Source organism: Setaria italica, chromosome V (assembly GCF_000263155.2).
Source record: "Setaria italica strain Yugu1 chromosome V, Setaria_italica_v2.0, whole genome shotgun sequence".
Lineage (NCBI taxonomy): Eukaryota > Viridiplantae > Streptophyta > Magnoliopsida > Poales > Poaceae > Setaria > Setaria italica.
In genome coordinates, this window is record NC_028454.1 from 36,730,509 (window position 1) to 36,757,597 (window position 27,089).

Below are 27,089 nucleotides of genomic sequence, written 5' to 3' on the forward strand. Positions count from 1 at the left end.
AATACTGAAAACCTGCTCTGTTCCAACCATTATGAACACTGTCTTGCTTTTTGCTCTTCATGTCATTTTTTTTTGAAGAAACTCTTCATGTCATTACTTCGTGTCTCCATTCTCTCTATGCATACACAAACACCGCTTCACTTATCAGCTTATTATTGCCGGTGATCTTCTTTGACCCCATCTTAGGGTTTGAACACAGCTCCACATTTGCTATATAACGAGGGCGTTGTTTATTAAGAAGGTGATCGCAACACAGCATGAATGAGAGTAGGTTGTCATTGTTAAGGATAAGCGTTCGACTATTCAGATTGGTCACTTGAAATATTTTTCTCTTCGGTGGACAATATTATGATATACTTGTTTATACAGTTGAAGGTTTTTTTTTATGGAAACATACAACCAAGCCAAGTTAGAAGGAGAAACCGTGAGGCTTGGCTTCCGCTACAAATTCGGACTACGGTCTCAATCACCCATATTAGAGTAATAAACCCTCGATCCTTAGTTATGAAATGGTCCATAACCCTTTTTCCCTAAATGACATTGTTAGGGTTACTTACATTTGTAAAGAAAAACACTTATGACATTCTGGTATAAAAATGGCTCTTACTGCAAGTCTCGAGCTTCAATACAGTACGGTTCCGTGTCGTGCGCATAGAATCCGGCTAGGTGCCTGACGTGGATCCGTGCTGTTCCCGTGGTCCAGCCACCTGCCCGTGCCCAATCGCCTCATCCCCAGCCTGTGGGCTCCGCTCCACCGTGCCCAGCAGCCAACCACTGCCCGTTCGCCACGTCCCCAACGCTCCCCAGCTATATATGAGCTCATAATCCTCTCCGGGTCGACCAAGTCGGAGGAGAGCACCGTTGCGCACAAAAAGCAAAGGAGAGCCTGTGTCAGTTGGGCAGCCACAACGAAAGAAACCAAATCGCAGCACAAACAGCACGCCATGGTGATGGAGGAGGCGATGGACAGCGAGATGAGCCTGTCGAACATGGTGCTGGGCTTCTTCGAGGATTTCGAGAGGGAGCGGTGGCCGGAGAACGACGACGACGACGAGGGCTCCAGCGGCGGCGACACCGCCGAGAGCAAGGCCTTCTGGCGGACCCAACATTCCCAGCTGCATGTAAGCCCTCCCTCCATTTGATTTGGCAATCTGCTGTTTCGCATGCTGATCAAGATCGATCGAGCAAGTGTTCTTCCCTGGTTAGAAGACGAATCGAGAAGATAAACTGATTTGCAGCTCGTTGGCAGGCAGCACCGCCGCCACGACCACATAAAGAATAATCCACGATATTTGGATTGATCTTTTGTGTCTTTGTTGTTTTGCGTTGGCCTAGCTAGCCTGGTAATATCTTCTGGTGCTGAGCGATGCAAATATGCGTGGATGTGGATGATACAGGAGGCCCTGTCCAAGACCAGCCCGGCCGAGAGCAGGATCCGGGCGGACACGGAGGCGGCCATCAAGAGCATGCGCGCCGCCGCCGCGGCGGGCACGGCGTGCTCCTGCACGGGGCGGCCCGCGGCCGGCGGGGACTGCCGGCGCTGCATGCTCCGGCGCGTCGCCGAGCGGCTGCGCGACGCCGGGTACAACAGCGCGCTCTGCACGTCCAAGTGGACGCGCTCGCCGGACATCCCTTCAGGTAATTGATCATCTGCGGCTACGTCGCGCGTACAATTAATTCACATTCAGTTTCTACCGTGCCTCGTCACCGATTTCTTTGCTGAAACCCACGGCGATCACCAGAAGGAAAGAGAGGGGAATATCCAAATTAGGGGTGTTTTAGCGAAGAGAAGATCCTATGCCACCAAACATTTTTCACGTACATGCTGCAAGTGGGCTCGACTGATTTTGTTGTTTAGCTCCTCCCGGTCATATCACGCGTATGGATTTTTCTTGAGAGAGATGGATTATAGAAGCGTTCTGCCAGTAGCGCCTACCTGCAGTAGATAGATATCATATCGAACACGGCCTACTCTGTAAACTAACATGGTTCACATGGACCTAGTCATCCTTCTTCGATGAGAAAGAGAAACGCTTCCCTACTAACCAAACGGCCAGGCAGATGCCAGGAACGCGTCTCTTTCCCTCTCAGTTCACCGGTCACGGCTCCCACTTGCCGCGTCCACATCAACCCCTCCCGGACCAAAGGAATTATACACCACACTTGCACAGAAACATCCCAAAACTTCCCAACCAGATATTCATTCGATACCCAACAGTTCGTTCGTTCCGCGTCACACAAGTTTGGCTCGTCCGTTACTACATGCCTCATGACGTTTGACGTGCCTTCTGACCGGCTGAAAAATCTGACGTGTGCAGGCGAGCACAGCTACGTGGACGTGGTGGTGCAGACGCGGAGCGGCAAGGCGGTGCGCGTGGTGGTGGAGCTCAGCTTCCGCGCCGAGTTCGAGGTGGCGCGCGCCGGCGCCGAGTACCGGGCGCTGGTGGCCGCGCTGCCGGAGGTGTTCGTCGGCCGGGCCGACCGGCTGCGCGCCGTGGTCAAGGCCATGTGCGCCGCCGCCAAGCAGTGCATGAAGGAGAACAACATGCACATGGGGCCCTGGAGGAAGCACAAGTACATGCAGGCCAAGTGGCTCGGCACGCCCGAGCGCACCGCGGCCGTGGCGGCGGCGGCGGCGGCGCCGCCGGTGGCTCCCCCGGTGGTGGTCGGCTCGCCCGAGAAGCAGACCAAGTTCAGGGCCTCCATGCTGACCTTCGACTTTGGCCGGACGGCGGTGGAGGTCGTGTGATGACAGCATGGCGTGCGTCCAACGAGGATTACTGCTGAGCTGCATATTTGTAAGTAGAGTGTACCCCGGATTTTAGGTTTTTGTCAGGATTCAGAACTTTAGATTTCAGAAAACCGGTGTTGATAGAGTAGTATCATTCGATACCATCACGTACTGTAGGGAAACCGCAAGTTCTGAATTTGTTGCTGAGGAATTAATCTTATTGCAAGGGAATAAAATCGAGCTTCACTTGCACTGATAAATATAGCCAACTGGAGCGCCAAAGATATGAAGCGTTGATTACCTTAAAAAAAAGAGATCTGAATGCCCGCAAAAAAAAAAAAATCTGAAGCTTTGAATAAACAGTCGCTTCTACTGAACAAGATGACAGGAAGCACAATTTCGGATTTTGTAAGAGATGGACAAGGGGACTTAAACAGTAGGCTACAGCACAGATGACAGACCTGTATGTCCAAACAAGCACGCATAGTTTGTACTTTTGTTTTGCACAATTCAGTAAAAGCAATAAAACCCACCTATGAGAGGCCCATTTCTAGCCGGTACGCATTGCTCAGAAAACTGTCCTGAAGGTGATAAGACTGCTATAGCCAATAGCAAATATGGATAAATTTAAACAAGAAATGTTGCAAGGTAGGAAAGGGATATAATAAATAAATAAATGTGTGTTCCAAGATGTCAGAATGAGCTCTTGATGTAACGATGCCAAACATTTTAAGCTCCTTGAACAAGCATTTTTCTGGAAGCTGCTTATGTACATTTTGTGTATTGATGATCAAGAACACTGCCATGGTGAAGCAAAGCAAGCGCTAATCATGCTATAAAGCCGTAAAATGCAAACAAACGATTTCTTTTCTGTATCTACCCAACATAAAAAAGAACTGCAGTTACATTCTGTGGCCTATCAGATTAGCGAGTTCGGAAGGGAGAAGGTGCTGAATAGTTACAACAGTTTTGGCGGAGGAGGCCCAGAGAGATCAGGTTGGCTATGCTTGAGCTTTTGAACCCAATGAGCAAGCCAGTTCTTGTGATCATGAGTCTCCTGGCAGATCGAGCTTGGCATATTATCGAGTGTACCATCTCTGTCAAGAACTGTCTTAAACTTCTCCAGTATCTGAACTATTTGGCAGAAGTCAGGCCTCTTCTCCGGATGCGAGGCCCAACATTGCTCAATTAGAAGTCGTACTGGCGCTGGACAGCTAGCAGGAATAGCCGGCCTCACATTCTGAAAATTGGAAAACTATTATGTTCATAATTTTATTTCCCCAAAAGCAACACTACTGCAGGAGTGCAGGGTCATGAGGTTGTACTGTGTATGTACTTCTGAAACTTCACCATACAGTGCAGCTACTCAAAATGTCTAAACATATTGTTTCTTGTGCAACCCAATCTCTTAATATTTTTCTTGTGCAACCCAATCTCTTAATATTTGAACAAGCCAATGAATAAATATCATCACGCAAGGAAGGAAATGAGGATCAGGTTATTACCTTGTCAAAAACAGCAAAAGCTGCTTGAAATGGATTCAGCTCTTCATAAGGTATTGAACCTGAAAACATTTCCCATAAGATGAGGCCAAAGCTGTAGACATCAACTTTTCGACCATATGCTTTGTGCTTCATCATCTCTGGAGCCATCCATCTGAATGTCCCGGTGTCATTTGCTAGAGGATCGCAGTACTCTTCTTCACAAGCTATTCCAAAATCAACAATCTTTGCACAAAATTCTTCGTCGAATATGATGTTCTCTGGTTTCACATCACGATGGACAACTCCCTGCGAGTGAATGTATGCCATGCCGTGTGCGATATCCAAGCTAATTGAGATAATCTTGTCTAGAGGAAGAGCTTTGTGATCTTGCTTGTGCAAAAACGCTCTCAAAGAACCTCCAGAAAGGAATTCAGTGATGACGCAGAATACCGGTGGACTGCTGCATGCTCCAACCAGCTACATAAACAAAATGTGGATTGATTGAGAATGAGACTCATAGAAGCAAGATCACAATTTGTAACTATCATGATAAAGGATGGGCTTTCATTTCCTGAATTTTAGTGTGCTTGCAAGTCAAACAATGAAACAATCGCCACCACTCAGTTGGACAGCAGGACTACCATGTGCCCGTATGTTAGGCATGTTAGTAGGACCGCATGGAACTATGGAAGGCAACCTTAAAAGTGCAGCTACTAAATACTACCCTACACTAGTACTGATCTTCAGGGATTCTCAAGTGTCCAGATCAGCTGGAAGAGGGTTATGCCAATTAAATGCAAGGAAATAAACACATAATCTGAAGGTTAATTGCAGGTTTAAGGGTTCGTCTGCATATGCAATTCTGCATACTGTAGCAGTTGTCAGCAATAAGGAAACCACATATACATGAATAATTCAAATGTTGATAGTTGGCCATATAATCATGAGTGCATCTAAACACAAATTGTCACAAAGTAAAATAACTACAAAACATAAAGCACGCAATAATAGAATTGTGCGACTATTCCATGATATTGTAGAAGTACAGCCACTGCAGAATTAGGCCAGCATCATAACCATAAAAGAAATCCTAAACAATGGGAAGTTAAGAATTACCTTAATGACATTAGGATGATGGAGGCGTGACAAAGTGGAAACTTCGGTGTTGAACTGCTTCTCAAGCTGAGCAGCCAGCTCTGCATCTTCCTCATCATCAGGCTGTCTGATGAACTTGACGGCAACAGGCTGCTCCTTGTAGATTCCGTGAAATAACCGGCTGTGAGCCCCGGACGCAAACCTGTGCCCAATGAGCAGCTGGGAGCGATCGACGGACCATTTCTCGAGCACCTCCAGTGCAGCAACCTTCGCCCTTCCGTTGGCATGGCCCTCCTTCCTATGCTTCAGCTTGCCCGGTGCCCTCACCGGCGCAGGTTGATTCCCAATCAGGTCTAGCGATGACGCGGATCTCCGGGGCGGTGGCGGAGTGGAGAACCTCTTGCTGGCTGATTTTGCCTCCTGAAACACTTCAGGGATGTGGCGAGATGGGAGAGGCGACCTCGCTCTCTGCTTCACCATCGGCCCATCGCAGAGGACACTAAGCGACGAGCTGCGCGTCAGGGCGTCATTGCCCGGCGTTTCCTTCCTCGGAAACGGAGCAGGGCTTGAGCACGCTCTCTGCAGCTTCAGGCTCTGCTCGTCGGGGTGGAAGGAGAACTCGAGGGCTCCAGGGCTCTCATCATCCGTGGGCTCGCGAGGGACGGCCACGCTCAGGTTGCTGCTTCCTTTCTTCCCATTTGCAGCCTTGGCATCGTCCTGCGTCGCCGGTGCTTGCTGCGGCGGGCGATCACCGACTGCCTTTTCGTGCTGCGTCGGCTTGACGTCCGGCGGCGGGCGATCACCGACTGCCTTCTCGTGCTGCGTCGGCTTGGCGTCCGAAGACAAGTCCTTGGGCTTCGGCTGGATGCCCAGCGAGCTCGTCCTCGGAAGGGCGGAGGTGGAGAACCTCGTCCCTGGCTCCATGTTGAGGCCATGGAGCTTGAACCCCGAGGCGGAGCCCTTCTGCTTGAGCGCGGCGCCGCGGTTGAACTGCTCGACGAAGGCGCCGAACTGCTCCCTGCCGGAGTTGGAGCGGACGACGGAGTGGGAGAACCGCGTGCGCCGCACCCACGAGTAATCCTCGTCGTCCATCTCCCCCTCTCAAATCCCGATGCCACCAACCAGACGATCCCGACTTCCCGAGACGCGCGCGTGCGCACGCACAGGGACAAGGTTGAGGTGCCGAGACAGCTGGATCAGAGGAACCTGGACGAGAGAAATCCGGATCCTAGCACATCCCACAGGTCATTAAACTGGCGCCACATTTGCCGCTCCCCCTCCTTGAAGAGCCCCGAGCCTTCGTCCCCGCTCGACGATCCAGTCAGATTCCACGGAGCGGCTCCGCCTCCTGAAATTCAATTCGAAAGCAGGAACCCGAAATCAATACGCCACATAAACAGCAAAGAAACGTGGAAGAATTCGTATTCGAAGCCACCGGGAACTAACAATTAGGAAAACAAACGAAATGCTTCCATTGGTCAAAAGTCAGGAGCCAAGGAACAGAGGACTAGAGGAGGATCGGATCAAAAGGGCGACGAACCGTGCCGGCTACGCGAACGAAAAAACGGAGGCGTGCAAGAACCATCATGAGAATAGCGAAGGGCAAGAAAAGTGCGAGCGGCAAGACAAGGCAGGACGGGCGCGAGATACGTGAATCTGAGGAAAGCATGACGCGGAACAGGAATTCAAAACCCACGCAACGCCACGCGACACATCCCGACGCAACGCAACCGGTGCCCAAATCCAAACAAGAGTTCGCCCCTCCCCAAGTCCCAATTTGCTACCCGGAGCGAGAGCGAGAGAGAGAGAGAGCCGTCCCCGACGCTTACCCGATCGGAGGAAGCAGGACGAACGAACCCCACGCGGCACGCGCCGAGCAGGCGGGCAGCCAGGAGCCCAGGAGGAACGTGGAGGGAACGCGCCCGAGCAGGCGAGGCCGCGGCGTAACAAAAGCGGCGGAGGAAGGAAACGAGTCGGGCAGCGCACGGGAAAAAGGCGGCGACGCCGCGTGGTGGGGAGGCGCCGGAACCCGGAAGTGGAATTCGCGCCGCGCCTTTGGGGGGAGGAAAGGAGGAGGCGAAGAATGTTGCGATGGAGCCCCCCGAACGGTTTTATCGCTGGCCGAATCGAGCAGCTTCCGAGCAGCGAGGGGGAGGGCGCCCGTCCGGTCCCGTCCCGCACGAGCACCGATCCTCTTGGCTTCGCTTCGCTTCGCTTTCGTGCGTGCGCTGTGCCCCTGACGTGACAGGATGGGACGACGGATCTTTACTTTCCCCCGTTATAAAAAGAAGTACTCGTAATAAAAGGAGATCGATCGAGCAGTGAAGTTTACGTGAGGTGTACGTACAGTAGGGGGCGAGGAGGATTCATCGCTAATTCAACGATTATTCTATGATCAATTATTGGAGACGACTTTTGAGATTAATCAAAGAGTAAACTCCGTGATTGGTCCTCAAACTTGTATCGGTGTGTCGTCCCGGTCCCCGAACTTGCAAAATGCGTAATTAGCTCCCCAAAATTGCTAATCGTATCATATAGGTCCCAAATCTTTTTAATTCAAGTTAAGCCAGCTATGTGGCATGCTGACTGTGCATCATATGGAACTTGTAGGTGGGCCCACACGTCAACCCCATCTCTCCGCTCAATCCTTCCCTCTCCCTCATCCCCTTTCCCACGTCCTCACGCCGTCACGCGCCGCTCCTTGAAGCAGAGGATAGCCATGGTGGCCATCGGCAGAGGGAAGGAGAGCACCTAGTGGAGCGCGGACCTCAAGATCCCACAGGCGCCGCTCCTTGCTTCTTGCTCCAGCTCATGCCTCGCGCCACAGCTGCTCGCCTCGTAGTCCACAAGCCTCCCGTCGCAGCTGCACACCACGAGCTCTGGATTCAGGCGGCATGACCTCCGGGATTAGGGTGGCGGGTTGGCAACATGAGCTCCTGGCGGTTGGGCGAGCTTCTGAAAGGGGCATATGTGTGAGCTCTGGGTGGTAGGGGCGTTGGCCGTCGGGGCCTCGGGGGCGAAAGGTGTAGCGAGCTCCTTGCGGCCCTACAAATGCACGATTTGTGGAGGTCCTCTCCTTGCTCTCTGATGCGCACCTCTATTCCACAAGCACCACCTACCACACCAGCATATCGTCGAGCAGGTTGTGGATAAGGAAGTGAAGGATTAGAGCTCGGCAATCAGCATCGATGCGGTATCATTTATGATGGTTCGACCGCAGCCCAGAACGACGCGTAGCAGCGCAGCCATGGCGGAGACTCCGGCCAGTGGCGTGTTCAGTGGTGACGGCTCGAAGGAGATGCCTTGAAGGCGCGGACACCCGCATGGTGACAGCAATACTAACTCTAGGCTTGGGGTTTGGGTTCTGCTGGTGGGTGGTTCTTGCTTGCGTGGAGGTGAGCTGCACAGATTGTGACGCTTTGCTCGAGCGCAGAGGAAGGGAGCTGATGGTTTGCTTCTTAGTTCATGGAGAAGAACGAATAGAAAGGAGAGTTGCTATTGGTTGCTTCAGTGGAGAAGGAACAAAGAGAGGCAGATGGCATGCTAAAATCATGGGCGCTGGTGTGCAGCTCGGGGAAGAAGAAGAAGATGCAGCTGTTGTTGTTTGGTCGGTGGGGAAAAAAAAAGAAAGAGAGATAGAGATGACACGTGGGCCCTATATGCCGGATTCAAGTCGTATCATAGTCGGCATGCCACATATGCAATTTAACTCAAATAAGGGGACTCATACAGTACAATTATCAAGTTTGGGCAGCTGATTATGCATCTTGCAATTTTGGGGACCGGGATCGGGATGACACATCGCTACAAGTTTAAGGACCGGCCGTGGATTTTACTCTTAGGGCCTGTTTGGTTATGGATGCTTATTTATAAGCAACTTAAGTTGCTTATTGTAGTTGCTTATTTATAAGTCTAGGTGTTTGGTTTGGGTTGCTTATCTGATTGCTATTGACATATTTGCCCCTGCCATCCCATTTCCCTCTACCCCTATCTGGTTTGGGTTGCTTATCTGATTCCCTCCATCCCATCCCACGGGCGGCCGGCAGCGAGCGGCCGGCGCGGCGCGGAGGCGGGCGGCGAGCGGGCGACGGCCGGCGCAGCGGCGGTGGGCGGGCGGGAGCGGCGGCGGCCGACGCGGGAGCGGGCGGTGAGCGGCGCCGAGGCGGGCGGCGAGTGGCCGACGGCCGGCGCAGCGGCCGGCGGGCGGGCGGGCGGCGCGGAGGCGGCCGGCGGGCGGGAGCGGCGGTGGGCGGCGCGGAGGCGGCGGCGCCAGGCAGTGGTGATGGGAGAGAGAAGAGAGAAAAGGGAGAGAGGAGAGAGAATGAGGGTAGGAGGAGTAAAGTGCCCCATAAGCAACCCAAAAGTTGCTTATTTGCTTATGCATAAGCAACTTATAAGCAACTCTATAAGCAAGAGTGTTTGAGTTATAAGCAACTTATTTGCTTATTTTTAAGTTGCTTATGGATAAGCAACCATAACCAAACAGGCCCTTAGTCAAACTACAAACTAAGTGCTGATCTCTTTTGGTTTTGGCGAGGGGGAGAGGGAAGGGTAGGTGGGATGTGAGACGGGCCGTATTCTTCTCGTGGATTCGATGCCTCGATGGAGCGCTGGCACCTGAGATCTATGTGGATCAGACCTTGTGCATGTGGGAGGGTTCCGTGTCAGCATCGGGCGAGCCCATTGGCAGAGGGCGTGTGTCGTCCATACATTTATAGGTCCACCAGAAGATTTGGACAGTCCTAGATATATGGTTGTACATCGAGACGTGTAAGACATGGAGAGTACGGTGCAGGACGACGTGGTCTATGTAGAGGACAAGAACTAGTCGAGGATTAGGAAACTACTCGTAGCAATTAGAGTAGGATTCACTAGTCGAATCCGACTAGTATTCTTGTAAACAACAGACCTGTAACCCTACCTAGCAATATAAGGTGAGGCAGGGACCCCCTCCAAACAAGTTCAACCAACACACAGGACGTACGGTATTACGCAACCTAGTGGCTTGAACCTGTCTAAATCGTGTGTTCGAGTTCACCTTCAAGTTTCTGATCTCGGTGAGCCCCACACACTAAACACCACCTTGGGCACCCCCCTTGGTAGGTTGACGGGTCTCAACACCGACAGCTGGAGCGCTAGGTAGGGGATCTCGTTGAGAATCCATTGGCGAACTCGATGGCCCAAGTCATCATCAAATCAATTGTCGCATTCGAAGCCGGCGCGACGTCGTTCATCTTCAGCTCGTGGGTTTGCATCGCAGACAGTGCTCGAAACTTCCACCAACATATTGCGCCGGCCTCGAAGAAGAAGCGGCACGCCATTAACCTTTAGCGCCAAGCTCTGGAGGATTTCGTCGAGAAATTCAACGAATTTTCAATTTCTAACCTAGTCAGAGGCTGGGGAGACGAGTCCGAGTACAACTCGACTTCTCCCGCTAGTCGGACTGGTTCCCACAAGTTGGCGCTTAAGCTATCGTGCGAATTGGACTACAACCCAAGTCGATTCCTATTCGGATTCCAAAACTCGGGTGCTGTCTACCAAGCTACCCTGTCTAGATCACAATTCAATTTGGATTTGACCGAGGACCTTGACTACTACTTGGATCCGGACGAGAAAACTCTATTATTAGGTCCACAACAGGGTCTAACGATTACATCAACTTCACAAGGCATATTCGCCTACTGGCCCAACATGAAGCCTCGTACTCTGTCCAAGGATGACGAGTCACGCTTTGTCGCTTCCCTTGATACCCTCCCGTACCAGGAGGGAACCCCTATGTCGCATATCTACGAAGAAGACAGCTCCGCAGAGGTCATTACGTCAAGTTCGGGATGCTATTCTCCGGAGCAGGAACTCTTCGCCCTTGTTGCTGCACAGGAAGGCGAGGAGGAAGAGCAACTAGAAAGAAATCCGTGGCATGAACGTCACCCAGATGACGTCCCGTAGGATGAGCTCACGCCAATGTAGCTGGAGAAGAAACTGAAGCTCAAAGAGATTGACGGTGAGCAAGAAACACTGCAAGAGCAAAGCGTCGTCGCCGCCTTGCAGTTGATCTACCAATTATGAACTTGGATCTCGCGTTTGAAGCAGTTCAATCGTGTCAACATCATACTCCTTTCGCCAATATCGCATCCATCGACTTGATTACCTGGGCAATGCCTCAAACCAAATACACTATGCAACTGGCTCAGCTAACGGAACGCGAGTACGAGCAACTTTATTGGCAAAACCCGATACACTCAGTTCCTCACACTCCATCCCAGCATGGCAGCAGTCATAGGCGCACTCAATCCAGACCAAGTCAGATTGGAGGTGCCAGACCAAGCCAAGTCGGAGCAAAGGGTAGTCGGGCGGCAGGGTAAATCGGATGAGGGCGGGAGCGGTAGTTATGCGAAATTTTCACCGTGCATGGAGGCTACCTCGGCGACTTGTAGGCGTGCGTGGCGCGGACGTGGCCTAGCGCGTCGCGCTGGCCGGTGGGCAGAGGTGCCGCACTGGGGCACGGCTCCTGTCGTCTCTGCTCTTTCTTTTCTCCTTCATCTCCTCCCAATCGACATGTTCAGGCCTCAATTACTCAAAAATTTCCATCTCAACTCGTAAAACTCTTTTAAGCGAACTTGTAGAGTAATCCAAGCACTTTATTTGATTGATTGGCCTCCAACCGAAATGATCACTCTAAGACTAAGATTTTTAAGCCCCAAGTTCGGGCAAAATCAATATGTAACTGAATCCTTTCAATTCAGTTTTGTAAGGTATGGTGCAGGGTCATTTATACTTCTTTGAGCTTGATTTAAATTAGGCAAACTTGTTCCATACAGCTTGACCCTTGCCTATCCTTGTTCTAAAACTAACAAAGATTCCATTTTGCATAAGAACCCATATAACTTTCACATTAGATTTCTCAGAAACTTGCGCCAAAAACTGCCAATCATTACTGTTTTTCAGACTTAAAATTATTTCGGCGAGAAGGCTGAAATCTGCTCATTTGCTGATTTTGGACTTCATTTTAAATTTGAACCTTCCACTTTGGCCAACAATATTTCATTTTCCTCCTCCATAGACCATATTTCACTAATGTCCAAAAACATCTGCTCACTTACAAGAAAAATTCTCCAGAAATTGGTTCCAAAGTTGTGTACTCAATATTATTTTCAGATTCGCGTGTTTTCGAACGATGCATAGTAACTTCGTCGATTCCATCTTCGATTATATTTCTGAGAGGTTTATAACTTGAATTAGACCCCAAGTTTCACTCTTTTGAGTTCTAAATACTATCAAGTCTTAATTTCATATCTTTGCCAATTTATCCAAATTGAAAACTCCAAATTGCAAATTTAGTCGAATTCAGCTCAAATTTGACTTTGGCCCAATTTACCTTCCTTTAATCCAAATTTCACCATTAGCTTCTTAATGTCATACTTAAGTTGTCATTAACACTGGGTGTTACAGATAGCCGGCTCCGACTACAATATACAATATAATGCACAATGTAAGATCATCTCCAGCAGATTCCCTTTCCTCTCTCCTCCTTTCAGCCATAAAGAGGATTTAAAGGAGAAAAATCAGCTCCATCAAATCCCCTTTGCATTCACTTTCCTCTTTATTTTTTCTCAATCCCCTTTCTTCCACTATCTCTCCCCTTTGCAGGGAGGAATTCACACATCTCCCTTTCCTTCTCTACCTATGCAACCGTAGGGTCTGCACGTAACATGATTTTTCTGACCACCCGATCTGGCCAGTGAGTGCCGCCGGCGCTTGGGCGAGTACGCCCGTGGGGACCGTTGGGCACCGCCCACCGGGGCTGCCGCCGTCGGGCGCAAAACCGTCTGCTCGCGAGCTGGCACTGCCGTTGCCCACCGCTGCCCTTGCTCGGATGGCCTACTCGGCCATGGCTACCGGCAGCGCACGCGTCGCCCAGCTCCTCACACCGCTGTCCCGAGTGTGGCCGCGTCCCATGAGGCCGCCGCCGCCCGCCCATGCCCTGGTCAGCGCGCCGCAGGAGGGCGTCGCGGTTGCTAGTCAAGCGCCGGCGCAGGAGAAGGGAGAGAGAAGTGAGAAAGGGAGAGAGAGAGGAAGAAGAAAGCTTTTTACCCATTGACCAGTGGATCGAGAGAAGAAAGAGGAAAGGTGATCCTGCGGTACTTTCCCTGAAAAATTCTAAAATTGTCAAAGGAGATTCTCCTATAGATTGATAAAGGGAAAATGTGAAGATAGACGCTCTAAATGGACTTTTTTAAATCTCATGTGCGTAGCTATTCGACGTGTCGGTCTATCCAGTACATGGTTAAAAAAAAACAAAGATTCGCTAATATGGATCCACCCTTTCAGGCTTTGACCGATCCCTGTACACGTGGCCTAGATTTTGACTAGCATTGTCGCCCGCGGAGCAGTTTATCTTCACGAGGAACGAGGTCTTAGTTAAACAGGAAAATAATTGTTTTTGCTAAAAAAAGTTAAGAGCAACTCCAACCAATACCTTTTTTAGAGAAAAAATGAACTCCAACGGTCCATCCAAAACTCTCCCAAAAGATTGACGACACACCTATTTTCACGACGCGCGGTATTCCCTAATCCCGCTACCCTACTTGTTTTTTTTTCCGCAGGCGTGGCAGCCGCCGCCTGCTTGCCCCGTGCAACTCCTCTCCGGCTCTCTCCCTTCACGCTCCAGACCCATCATCCACCACCACTGCTGCTCTCTCTCCGCGCCCCTCGGCGATCCCTCGCCGGATCTGTCAGGTTCAGTTGCTTGTCATGGCCGCGGAGGCAATGACCCGCAAGCGCGCGGCACCTAGCGGTGGCGAAACCTTTTCCCCGGCGAGCGGCGTGAAGCGGGCGCGGCGAGCTCCGATTGGGAGGATCCAGGTGCCCAGGGCAGGCGAGCGATGCAGATGTTGCCTATCCCTGTCCTCGTCTTCGAATCACTGCCCTCTGGCGGCATCTCCTCCGCGTCGCACCGCATCGTCAGAGTACACGTCGGCGACCCCATCGAGTGGTGCCTCTTCAGCTGCGGAGTACACGTCGGCGACGCCCTCAGAGTACACCCCAGCTACACCGTCGGAGTACACACCGGTGACACCGTTGTCGAGCTCTGCCCCCTCACCGGACTACACGCCGTCACCATACTAGAAGAGCGCTGCCAGCAGATGTTCCTCGCGCACGAGCAGGTCCAGCGCCACCCGGGTCCAGCGCCAGCTCACCTTCTCCTACTGATGCTACTATTGATGCCGTATACTAGGAGTATGTCTACGACATGTTAGATTAGTCAATTGCAGTTTTAGTCTTTGTACATGCTGTGTTTATGGTGATGCCTGATGATGACTTCAGAGAACACAAATTCTCAAATTCTTATGAAGTTATAATGTTATTATTTCGTTGATTCATAATATTTGTTAGCTGAGACCTGAGAACGAGGTTCAATGTTGTTCTCGCTCTTTGTTCCATCTTTGCAAACGATTTTGTAATAATATTTGTTGGCTCGGAGCCGTGGCGCAATGGTCCTTGTTTAAAGCATCTTGATGGTTCTCTTCACCGTCTCCTATACTAAATTGAAAGATGCGGATACAACTAATTTAGCTGTTCGATTTGGGCCGGGTGTAAATGGACCCAATTATAATAACATGGTCTTTTTTGAATTATTGACGGGTAATTTTTAACAGTCTTCTGTGTCCTGATATATTTTGGGAAAAAAAATTTAGCATAACCCAATACCTCAATTTAGGGAATTTTTTTAAGAGTTGCTCTAACAAAAATTTTTTGGTAGGCCTCAATAGTCCCGCCGCCCGCCCTGTGCACTATCAGGTCCAAGATAACGCGCCAACTGCCAAGGAACCCGACCGAACTCCACCCTCCCGCACGGCCGCACCACGCTCCCGCAGTCCCCGCTGAGAATAAAGCGTGGGAAGCCAATGCAGGCAGCCACCACCACCACCACCGTCCGCGCGCACCCGCACATGAAGCCTCCGTCGGGCGTCGGCCTCCTTCCTCCGGCTGCCTCCTCCTCGCCGCGTCAGCTTCCGCGCTTCTCCGTGCCTGAGCCTGAGGGCGACCGCCATGGCAGCCACGTCGCAGCAGGAGGAGGAGGAGCTAATCATCACGCGTCCCCGACGACTGGCACCTCCACGTCCGTGAAGGCGGCGTCCTCGAGGCTGTGCTGCCACACAGGTTCATCCGATCATCGCTGCTGCTTGGTTCTTTGGTAGGCGCATGCCGAGTGTTCGACGTAATGTCTCTGAGAGGTAGTTGTTTGGCTGTGTTCTCTGTGGCAGCGCGAGGCATTTTGGGAGGGCCATCATCATGCCCAACTTGAAGCCTCCGGTGACCACGACGGCGCACGCGCTGGAGTACAGGGAGGAGATCATGAAGGCGCTGCCGCCCGGGAGTGGGCCTGTTCGCTTCAGCTTATAAGCCGGCTGAAAAGCTGAAATGGCTGATTTGTTGTGAGAGGAAAATACTGTTTGGTGGCTGATAAGCCGGTTAAATAAGCTGGAGCGAACAGGCCCAGTAGCTTTGAGCCACTCATGACCCTTTACCTCACGGACAACACTAGCCCAGAGGAGATCAAACTCGGAAGTATGAATTATCTCCATGCAGTTACATGTTCTTCAGACCTTTTTCATCTTCAGATCTTAAGCTGCATCTTTACCTGTGGCATGTAGATCAACTTCACGTGTCATTTGTCCGGTTGCTTTGGGTTGCATCCATGTGCTCCTAACGAGTAAAAATCCAACAAGTAGCCAGCGCTATTGTTGGATTCACTGTCTATTTGTGGTAGACTCACACACAATGCAATGCAGATGTACATATGTGCTAATGTGCTTAAAATACCAAGGTTGTGTGCATTTATCCATCTATGGATTATCTGGATCGTGATGTTTATGTTGAATGTATGTGGTTTTAGGAAAGAGTGGTGTAGTCTGTGCTGTGAAGCTGTATCCTGCCGGAGCAACTACCAATTCCCAAGATGGTGTCACTGATATTGGGAAATGCTTGCCTGTCCTCAAGGAGATGGTCAGACAGGAAATGCCCTTGCTTGTAAGTAGCTTTGGTGCGTTGCATCCTTGATGCACTACTGACCTTTTGATTAGAGTTGTGATCCATGTGACTAGCCTTTACTGGACATAATCAACATTCTTGCTTCTACTATTTGGTAATTTGTTTTTTGTTGCACTTCCTTATGCAACAGCTTTTATCGGTATTTGTGATTTTTCTTCAGGTTCATGGAGAAGTCACGGATCCGCATGTCGACACATTTGACCGTGAGAAGGTTTTCATTGATAGAATATTGGCACCACTTGTAAAAAAACTTCCACAGCTGAAAATAGTCATGGAACATATCACAACTATGGATGAAGTGAACTTCATAGAATCATGTGAAGAAGGTGCTGCATTACTGCTAGAATGGCATTATACTTCTACCATTTTCTATGATTATAACACTTTCATGTTCCCAGGTCATGTTGCTGCAACAGTGACTCCCCAGCATCTCCTCCTCAACAGGAACGCTTTATTTCAGGGTGGCTTGCAGCCACACAATTATTGCTTGCCAGGACTGAAAAAGAGAGACTCATTGTATGTTGCAATCACCGTCCAATAAGGGAGTGTGTGGTTCCACGAACTAAAGTTTAGTCCGTGTCACATCGAATGTTTAGATACTAATTAGGAGTATTAAACATAGACTAATTACAAAACCAATTGCACAAACGGAGACTAATTCGCGAGACGAATCTATTAAGCCTAATTAATCCATGATTAGCACATGTTTACTATAGCATCACATTGTCAAATCATGGACTAATTAGGCTTAAAAGATTCGTCTCGCGAATTATGTGCAATTGATTTTATAATTAACATATATTTAATACTCCTAATTAGTATCTAAACATTCGATGTGACAGGACTAAACTTTGGACTAAAGAACCAAACAGGCCCTAAGAAATGCTACCAGTTGTTACAAATGCACAATGAAATTTCTTTTGGTTCATGAAATGACTAGACATTTCCTAAGCAATTATGAAAATCACTTCCTAAACAGGCATGATGATAATCATTTTGGTTCAAAATATGACCAAATATTCCATCATCAATGTATAATTAGATCCATAACAATGTTCTTGCATTACATTTTTTTTGCATGGTTAGATTTGGCTACTGCCCATCATTTTAATCAACTGTCATGTGAAAAGCTCTTGTTTCTGTAATTTGGAACAGTACTCCTGTTAACTGTTTCTCAACCTTCTACCCAGGACAAGCTATTCTATCTGCTGCAACAAGTCGGAGTAGATGGTACTTTCTTGGCACTGACAGTGCTCCCCCATGATAAACGGAACAAAGAACGTTCCTGTGGATGTGCAGGAATATACAGTGCTCCTATTGCCTTGTCCCTTTACGCCAAGGTATTTGAAGAGGTAATCTCTATATCTAGCACTCTCATCCTTATCAATAATCTTTGCTTCCTAGAGAATACATGATCATTTACCACCACCACTACTAGATTTCAAGAAAATTATCTTGCTGTAGATTGGTGTCAATTTCACGATACTGAAGTTGTGAAGTATAACAAACCATGTGGATGTTGAAAATTCTCTTTCTGATTTGGTTTTTTGGACATGTTTCCACTATTTCAGGCTGGTGCCCTAGATAAGTTAGAAGCATTTACAAGCTTCAATGGCCCTGATTTTTATGGCCTCCCAAGGAACACTTCAAAGATTGTCCCGAGAAAGAATGCCTGGAAGGTTCCTGCAACCTATACATACAGTTCAGGGGAGATTGTGCCCATGTTTACTGGCAGCACCCTTGAATGGCTTCCATCTGATCAGACCGAAGAATAAACAATATTGTTTACTTGGGGGAATCAATTCCATTTGTTTCCCCCTTTCTGTTAGAATCAGCATAGCAAACTGTCTTCAGCCATAAGCTGGGATGCCTCTACGTGGAATTCTTCAAGGCCAGATTAGCGAGAATGTGTGCTGGTTGAGTTGTTATATTATATCCTTTTGGGATTGCAGACTTGCAGTACAATTTCAGAAACATGGCACAGTGTATTGCTTTCAAGGGTGATCTACTTGCTGATGTAGACATCAGAGCACCCATGATGAATAAATATCAGCATTACTGTTACATGGCTGATATTTGATATTTCCTTTGCCGCAACTTTTTCCTGTTACTACTTCTGAACCCTGACAGTCTTTAGGACGATTGTTGTCTGGTTTATTCAGACTTGTAGTTGCAGGTGATCCATGCTTTCAGTATCGTCTCGTTCTGTCATCGCATTGCCATCCCCGTCTTACCAGTAGCAAACTCTCACCAGGTGCTCCTCCCTCTGTCGTCCACATCCAAATTTTCATCACCGTCATCATCACGGATGAAACTCAGCAGCGCTCGCAGCTCGCGAGCATTGACAATGCCCCTCTCCTCCATCTCCCTTGCTAGTCTGTCAGCATCCTCCCGCTTCCCAGCCCTCCACAGCTCCTCCACCAACGCCCTCCTTGTGATGTCATCCACCACCCTCCCGGCCCTGGCCATCTCCCACATCACCAGCTCCGCGTCCTCGGCCTCCCCGGACATAGCCAGGGCACTGACGAACGCGTTGCACGCCGGCTCCGTCGGCAGGAGGGCCTTCCCACGCATTTCGTCGAACAGCTCCCGCGCGTTCCTGGTGCGGCCCTGCGCGCTCAGCCCGTGCACGAGGTAGCTATACGTGGACGCGTCCGGCTCGCACCCGTACAACGGCCGCATCTGGTGGAAAACCCGCAGCGCGTCGTTGAGGTGCAGCGACTGCGCGTAGCCCCTGACGAGCACGTTGAGCGTGCGCGTGTCCGGCGTGATCCCCTCCTCGAGCATCTGCCTGAATAGCGCCGACACGTTGTCCATGTACATGTAGTGGACCAAGGTGTCGCCGCGGCCACGCGAGAGCAGCGCGGTGAAGAGCGCGTGGTACGTTCCGGCGGAGGGGCGCGCCGCGGGGTCGGCGGAGGCGCGCATGAGGGTGTAGACGTGGAAGGCCTTGCCGAGCCTGCCGAACTGGCAGTAGAAGTAGAGCGCGTCGCGGAGGAGGGGGCCCGGGGAAGGGAGCGAGGGGAGGAGCGAGAAGGAGAGCGCGCAGGCGTGGTCGAAATCGGCGTAGAGGTCGGCGGCGGCGAGGCGCTTGATGACGACGAGGAACGGGGCGGGGTCGGGGCGGAAGGCCGGGAGGCGGAGGGAGTGGGTGAGGAGCGGGAGGAGGAGGCGCGCGTCGGAGGTGGAGGCGAGGGAGGAGGCGAGCGCGGGCGGGGTGAGGCGAGACGGGAGGGATGCGATGGCCGCGGAGACGGCGTCGGGGGAGGGCGGCGGAGGGTTGGGGCCGCGGCGGCTGCGGCGGAAGCGGTGAGGCGTGCGGCGGGATCGGGTGGAGAATGGCATGTGGCCGGAGATAGACGCGGGGGCGGCGGCGGAGCGGAGGAGGCGGCGGAGGAGCGTGGCCATCGCGGCGGCGGGCGGCGCATTTGAGTGGCGAAGGACGGGGAGGTCAGAACGGGTATTTTTAACAGGCAGATCCCAGAGGTCCAGGACTTCAGCATTCAGGCCCATAGTAGAGCCCACTAACCGCACAGAGGTTGCTAGTCCAGTACTCCAGTCACACATTGGTAGTAGAGCACCGGGACGGAAACAAGAGGCGAATTCCTCGGTTACGTGGAGGGTAGGATGGCGGCCGCCGCGGCGCTCGCGTTGGCGAGTCCTCTCCGGCGTCTCCTCCGCGCCCCTCACCCGCGCGGAGCCATCTCCGCCCCGTACTACGGCATCACGCGAGGTAAGCCCGAACTCCCATCTTATTGCTCGATTTTAGCCTCTCCGCTGACGCTTAGCCCACCCGCGCCGCAGGACGGTGTAGCTCCGCCATTGCCGTCGCCGCCGCAGCAGCCAGGAATTCGGCGATGAAAGGAAGCGTGGACAGGAATGCAGCCGAGGAAGTCAGGAACATTCTGGATATGGTAAGTTACTTCCCCCCTTAATGACAATTGAGAAATCAGGCTCAGTTTATCGTCATTGAACTAAGAAACTGCTAGTATTCAGAGCCTTGTGAGTATAGCTATTGAACTTAAGCAGTTTGTAGGGATGTGTTTGATTAATTGCCTTGGAATCAAGTGCTTCCATTGCACTTAACATTTTACAACCATTATCAGTATTGAGTTATTTTCCAGCTTAGCTCTGAAAGAGAGTATTAGGTAAATGACAAACATGGGCCATGAGAAATGCTTAAAGTGTAGCTGTTTCTCTATTGTCCTATGAAAGTGGTTGTCAATAAGAGTGTCCATTTGGGGCTTGCAACATAAACTTTCAGTTGCATTCAATTGTTAGGCTTCAAAGATAGAAATCGCCCATGTTCTGCCCTTGTGAGTTGTAATAGATAAATGAGTGATAACAATTCTGGAGTTTTCAAATGCACATAATCATTTTCAACAGATAAACAGCAGATGGAAAAGAGAACCTTTTCCTACTACGGAGGGCATTGTAGTGAAAAAGATATTTGCATTTACCGTAGTCTGTAAACGATGGCTGAAACAGTTGTATCATATATTTGTATCTTGTTGTTCTTTCCGGGAAAAACGAAAACAGAAAAACCAGTACCTAATTTGTTAGCCACTTTGGCATACACTATAGTATAGAGACTGTTATGTAGTTTCATGCATGAGCTTTTGACATCATCGCTGAAATTTTATTCTGTTCTTAAAAATCTCGGAGAAATTTTGTATTCCAAGGAAAAAACATACTATACGTGGCTATACATATATTTGTTCTCTTATTTTAGTATTTCTCAGAAATATATCGTTGTCCTTTTCTCTTTGAAAGGGCAGGGGCAGTTGTCTAGTATAGTCATCTTAAGGCTCACGATGCTCAGGTCACAATTTTCAATCCCAGAGGGTCATATTCTTTGGAGAATAAATAGGAACAGTCCACAAAACTTGGGGTACAAATTTAACTATGGCATTCAGCCTGAGAGCCTAAGTGCCACACCATTGGGCTGCACAATAGTTGGCAAAAATCTGAGTAGACTCTAGATTATGATCTGTCATTGTTCTTTGTAGGCATTTTCGTTTCCGTTATACAGATGGTAATGATAAAATGTGCCAATTTGATCATGTGGATATGGTTATTCTGTCTATCCGTAGGTTATCTCTTACATCTATCTTATGCAGGCAGAAAGGGCATCCCAACTAAGAGATGTTTTCCACACCAATTTTCTTACTCCACCTATAATAAAGGAGGCTATGCTGGCAATTGAGAAGTTAGCAGATATAAAAGCTGTAGCTCAGGGTGGCTACCCACAGGTGAAATTTAAATACTCAAATGGAAATTTGTTAACTTCTTCCATTAGCCTATCTAGTTTCTCATTCTTATATTTATATGTATAGGCTGAGCGGTGCCGAATTTCTGTTGGACACCCGGACTCTATGACAAGTAACCCAGATGTAGTTGCTGCTTTGAGGTTTTCTCAGTTTTACCTTGTAAGCATTGCTATCTGCTATATAAGCTGACTTTGAGGCCAATCAGCATCTCAGGGAATTTCCGATTGGAACCCTGTTCTCATGGTGACTTTCTTGGTGCCATTCTCGGAACAGGAATAACAAGGGAGAAGGTTGGAGATATTCTTTTGCAGGTTACTGCTTTCCCAATTACTGTTTCTGAATGATCTGGCCATTTCCCACCATTTTTTCTTTTGTCATTGAGTTGTTCATTTTGATTTTTGTTAGGGGGAGAGAGGTGCTCAGGTCCTTGTTGATCCAGAACTTGTTGACTATCTGATTTCTACTCTTGAAAAGGTAGGTTTGATGTGTTACAAGTTGTGCAGCTCTTCTGATTCACAATTTACACGAGCTTATTGTGTAGTTATCCCTGATTTTCTGATTATTGAGTTTGATGGACAAGATCTGAGATAGTTTGTTCCCACATTTGACCATATTGCGGTCTGGTGTGATGCTGCTGTGTTTTTGTGTGTACTCATCATATATCCTGATATGTTTTATGGTCCTAATGGAAGGGCTTTCTTGGTGATTTTCGTATGTCGTGTTATGAGTTTTAGCTAAATCTAGTTGCCAACTTGACTGCCATTCATTCATGTACTTTGGTTGCCTTTTATGATTCTGTGAATTGCTTACTGCAAATTCTTCTAGTTACAGTCCATTTCTAACGTGATTTTATTCTACAGGTGGGAAAAGTTGGTGTTTCATGCACACAGATTCCTTTGCTTGCTCTAGAATATGAACCACCAAGGTTTTTCTCATGTGATCTCATCCTTTCTATGAATGTTATAAGCTTTCTTTCAAAGTTTTATGTTGTAAAACCTTGGCAAAAGTGATTCTTTGCCTTTAAACTGTAGAACCAAGTCATCAAAAACTGTAGAAGCATCCCTCAGGGTTGATGCCTTGGCCAGTGCGGGATTTAAAATCTCACGCACAAAGCTTGCTAGCTTGATAAGGTATGAACTTTGAATCTTTGAGTTGTCAGTTATCAACTTTGTATTTACTTATCTTAGCACAGTTGTTTTGTTTGGACTTTTGTCTATCCTAATGTGCACTATACCTCTGTTTGCTTGTTCAGTGCCGGGGATGTTCGAGTGAATTGGACGCCAGTTCTGAAAAATGGAGTTACCCTCAAATCTGGAGACATTGTTTCTGTCAGTGGGATGGGAAGATTAAAGGTAATAAAAAAAAATGTGATATTCTTCTCTTATAAGTTATAACTGACTGATGGTATTGTACACACTTATAATTGAGGATGACCTTCTGGTGTTGCTTGTCACCTAATTCACTCTGATACTGCTAGTTTATTGGTTTTGCACTTTTGCTTTTGCTTGAGGCTTTTTAGTCTATGTTGTTTCATAAATATGTTGAACTTTTCTAACTTTTTAGTCTATTAGGTTGGATGTTGCATGTTTCACTTTTTCGTTCGATATTGTTTTTGACTATATAATGCATGCAAACTGTTTCGTAAATTCAGCTGAGCAGCATCTGTTGACCATATAATGGCAATGGGTGAAACATACAACATTGGAGTGAATTTTCCTGCCCTGCTGGGCTGCCTCCTCCCATCTCAAGCGCCTTCCTCCCCCTGCCATGCTAACCTGTTGGAGCGAGTTTCCCCCACCACAAACTTGGCCCTGACGTTTGTACTGTGTTGTATTTCAGCCATGATTGCTGTGATGTCATGGGCCTGCACACTTCCTCTTGGTTGTTATCCACCTTGAAATTGTGGTATTGTTCAGCCACAATTCCAGCGCCCTTGGTTTGAACCACAAACTTACATTCCAGCACCTCCTATAGTGCCGTGGAACTTGTTAAGATGCCAAATGCATCATAGAGCGAGTCAGGCAAAGCATCAAAGTGACACCCAGGTTCATACTATTGGCCACCTGTGTTTCTTCTTAGACAACATGTAGTGGCAAGTCTTGGACTGCCATCTTTTGGTGTATGCACCCACAAACTTCTTCTGTTGGTATTAGATGGCTACCAGAATATCATGCATGTGCTAATGCAAAACCATGGTATAGCATCTGGAATATATAGGGTTTGTGTGTGCAGATTAATTCTAACGGTATTGATCTTAGATGGCTTTCACATCCTGTGCTGCATGAGCCCCCAAAAATGAAACTAAAACCTTTGCTTTGTACTGAGTTTCATGGTATCATTGTTGATCTGATGCTGTTCCTTAGCCTGAATTAGTGTAAACATGTTAGGAATTAATTGGCTAAGCTGCTGTTCTATATTGACAAAGTAAGCATATTGCTTTGTTTGCAACAAGGTCTTAGAATCAGATGTTAGGCGAATGGCCAAATATATGCATGCTGCTGAAATTTTTGTTGTTTTGCAAACTTATGAAGTGATTTCCTTTAGATTTATAGCATTAAATTATCTGACCGTTTATTTATGGCTACTTGTTCATTTTTTTCCTGTAGATTGGGGAAATTGTAACTACTAGGAAAGGAAAGTATGCGGTTGAGTTGATCCGATATTTATAAGCTTTGATCTTCAGTCCTTTCTCTACTGAATTGAAAGGTATGCATTTTTGTTATACCTATATGTTACTGGAATATTTATTAGCATCTTAGGGAAGCTGAAAGTGTAAAAAAAAAATTGAGTATATTCGTAAAGGAAAAGGCTATGCATACTACCAAAGTGTATGACTTGTGTATGCCTGGGCAGTCTTGAATTTGCTTGTGCCGCTTGAATAAAAAAAGAGGAACAATCCTGCGCTCTGTTTAGATACTTGAGTCTGGTCGAGCGTGGGTCAAATGCTTTGGTCAGACATAGCATTTTCATTCATATAAGATTCATCGACTGTGTTAAATTTGGAAAGCAATTGTCTCTGAGGTGAACAATTGCATAAACTCCTCAGTATAGATTCAGTATTTTGAATAACAAGCTCCAAAGGGCCAGGGTGCTTCTACTACCTAACATGGGTTTCCATTATTTTGGTGCTATCACTGACACGGTCTTGTTGAACTTTTTATGCACTGTCAGAATCACTCTTTTAGGTTTTGCTCTAAAGCTGAAGTAAATGCTAGAGGCAGGGAGGGAGATGTTTATGTCATGAAAAAGCAAAAAAAAAAAAAGGAAACTGTTTTTTCTGCTCATTTAACTATTTGAAACCAAATATACCCTTTTCCATGTTCGATATGATCATGTCCTAGGCTACTTGCATTTTGATCATCAAACATGTGAAATGATTATGACAAGATGATAGGAAATCTTTTGCAATTGGGACAATTGATAGCTGCTGGCCATGGATTCATAGGCTCCTGGCCCTTTTAGTGCTAAAAGGGTTGACAATGAGCATGCCTTTTTATGGGTTCTGTGGTTCTTGATTGCAAAATCATCACAAGATTCAGTGTCCAGAGCTGCAAATTGTGCGAGGGTCTTAGTTTTTCATATGTTTATCTGAAGGTTACTCACGCTGGGCTCGTTTTCTTGGAACAGGTTGAAGAAAAATTCACGTGGCACCTGTTAAAGTTTTTCTTTTTTTTTTTTGGTCAAAAGGTTAGCTATTAAGGAACCTCACAAAGGGCATGTACAAGTCCTTGAACACCTCGACCTATTTAGTACAGTTTGGCTGGCTAGCACCACTACATGCTTCATCTGGCTTGCAAACATGCTAGACCAGGGCACTACTAATGCGGCAATGGAATGTATTAGCCTCTATAGGTGTTTGTTTAGAGAGATATCTTCTTGTTCTTTTCTTCTGCTTGAAAGAAGAAAATGCCAGTACTCTCCTGTTCTTAACAACACGGTATTGTAGCTTCCGTGTATTCTTTCACAGAAATATCCAATAATACCTAGCAAGATATTACTGCTGGTAGTGTGAAGTCAAAAGCAGGGCATCACATGTTTGTAAAGGTTCTGTGATGTATCCAGCCTTGTGGGACTTTGAATGCGTTAACTTGACAGCCTGTGTCTAGGGGTTGTTTGTTTGAGCTTTGAAGCCCGGCAATTAATTTGGCCAGGAACAATAGCTACAGCTACCTTCCTTGCACCTCGCCGCTCTCTTTGAAGGTGCCAAAAGCTTGCTTGCTCACATGCTCCTACGAACGTATAGCCTCGGACGGCAGCAGCGAAAGATGTGTTTGTCACCTCGTGATTGTTCCTTCCAAAGGTAACCACACGGTGATCGATCAAATGAGACTATTCATAGGCATCTAATATTTGATGAATGGTGAGTCGGCCTTGCAATGTCTGAGCAGTATGATAGTGTATGAATCCTGGGAATTGATTGTAACGGGCAAAATAGGATTTGCCTATTTTTTGTTTGCCTTGATGTTTGGGGTATCAAAAGATATAGGATCATTTGGTCTGATGACCACTTTTAAAGTGGACCATTCTCAAAGCTATGCCTCGAAATGTTTTTAGTGGCCTGAGTCAGTGGAACAGGTGAGAGTGAGCTGCACTTTCCAAAGCAGAATCATACGCATTTGGACACTTCCACCACAAGTTTACTTTGAGCCGGCGTGACGATGTGCTTTCTGGCGCGAAGATAATCTAGATTAGTCCCTAGTCTCTGCACTGTCAAGCCCCATTTTGGTTGCTCCAGCTGGGTGCCTTTTCATTGAGCCCCTCTTGGTTTCTTTCGTGGCCAAACTAGTGGCAAATGGCTTATCCGGATGTGCCATTTGTAAGGCAAGATCAGGAGCGACAAATTTGACTCCGGGTCTAAAATATGCGTGATGCTTCCTTGGTTTCTACGCTCGCTATACTAAGAAAATACACAAGCCCATTAGCCCAATGATTACCTTTTGCTTGTCCAGCATAGCCAATAGGAGCATCCCATTGCCTCCTTAATCCCCAACGAAGACTTGACCAGTTCGGAGGATTCGAGACGATCTTTGCGTACCGATGGCCCCACCAGAAGGAGTTTATGCCGTCCTTTGAACTGGACGGTAGTAGTGAATAAAATGTGCTGGATGTTGTGACCTTTTCCATGCTCAACTACTCTCTTGGTGGTTACCGGAATGTTTATAGCTGTTGACTGACTTCATCTATGTGGTGATGCACCACATGTTTTGCAGTTTTTTCTTATACGCTCATGATGTACTTGATCTCTTTGTGTTTTTTGCCTGAACATCGTGAATTTGTAGACCAAAATAAGAGTCAATGCAGCAGCTGTGGATGATATCAGACTATCAGAGGTGCGGCTAATAAGCGCGCGAGCTCTTTCGTCACACGTTTCAGCCTCCCATTTGCCATGTTAGATAAGATAACCTGTCATTACCGCCATGCAGATGCTTGCGAAAATGGTCACGCTTGGAATCAAAT

General features: G+C 48.2%; 4 protein-coding genes and 1 pseudogene across 6 annotated transcripts; 3 read left to right on the forward strand and 2 right to left on the reverse strand.

Moving 5' to 3' along the window:
• Window positions 1-823: 823 nt before the first annotated feature.
• On the forward strand, window positions 824-2,993 carry LOC101765165. Of its 3 annotated transcripts, none has more exons than XM_004969878.3 (3): window positions 824-1,121; window positions 1,340-1,638; window positions 2,319-2,993. In XM_004969878.3, exons 2-3 carry the CDS (start codon window positions 1,383-1,385, stop codon window positions 2,747-2,749), a joined length of 687 nt encoding a protein of 228 aa, XP_004969935.1. In that variant the 5' UTR covers window positions 824-1,121; window positions 1,340-1,382; the 3' UTR covers window positions 2,750-2,993. The 3 variants fall into 3 exon arrangements, with proteins under 3 accessions (XP_004969935.1, XP_004969934.1, XP_022682512.1); XM_004969877.3 differs by having other exon boundaries at window positions 1,398-1,638; XM_022826777.1 differs by having other exon boundaries at window positions 1,017-1,121; window positions 1,336-1,638.
• A 398-nt stretch (window positions 2,994-3,391) lies between these two features.
• LOC101765837 (probable LIM domain-containing serine/threonine-protein kinase DDB_G0286997) lies at window positions 3,392-7,463 on the reverse strand. Its single transcript, XM_004969879.3, has 4 exons — window positions 7,140-7,463; window positions 5,332-6,658; window positions 4,237-4,692; window positions 3,392-3,971 (listed from the first exon to the last, which is right to left on the reverse strand). Exons 2-4 carry the CDS (start codon window positions 6,400-6,402, stop codon window positions 3,690-3,692), a joined length of 1,809 nt encoding a protein of 602 aa, XP_004969936.1. The 5' UTR covers window positions 6,403-6,658; window positions 7,140-7,463; the 3' UTR covers window positions 3,392-3,689.
• A 7,665-nt stretch (window positions 7,464-15,128) lies between these two features.
• Window positions 15,129-18,426, forward strand: LOC101766253 (annotated as a pseudogene).
• A 150-nt stretch (window positions 18,427-18,576) lies between these two features.
• LOC101767074 (pentatricopeptide repeat-containing protein At2g27800, mitochondrial) lies at window positions 18,577-19,876 on the reverse strand. Its single transcript, XM_004969881.3, has one exon. It carries the CDS (start codon window positions 19,873-19,875, stop codon window positions 18,610-18,612), a length of 1,266 nt encoding a protein of 421 aa, XP_004969938.2. The 5' UTR covers window position 19,876; the 3' UTR covers window positions 18,577-18,609.
• On the forward strand, window positions 19,873-25,753 carry LOC101766660 (putative RNA-binding protein YlmH). The gene is made up of 11 exons (XM_004969880.3): window positions 19,873-20,095; window positions 20,167-20,276; window positions 21,483-21,614; window positions 21,699-21,772; window positions 21,838-21,943; window positions 22,038-22,106; window positions 22,493-22,557; window positions 22,664-22,762; window positions 22,885-22,984; window positions 24,239-24,338; window positions 25,260-25,753. The coding sequence occupies exons 1-10, from the start codon at window positions 19,990-19,992 to the stop codon at window positions 24,299-24,301; spliced, it is 924 nt and encodes a 307-aa protein (XP_004969937.1). The 5' UTR covers window positions 19,873-19,989; the 3' UTR covers window positions 24,302-24,338; window positions 25,260-25,753.
• The last annotated feature ends 1,336 nt before the right edge of the window (window positions 25,754-27,089 follow it).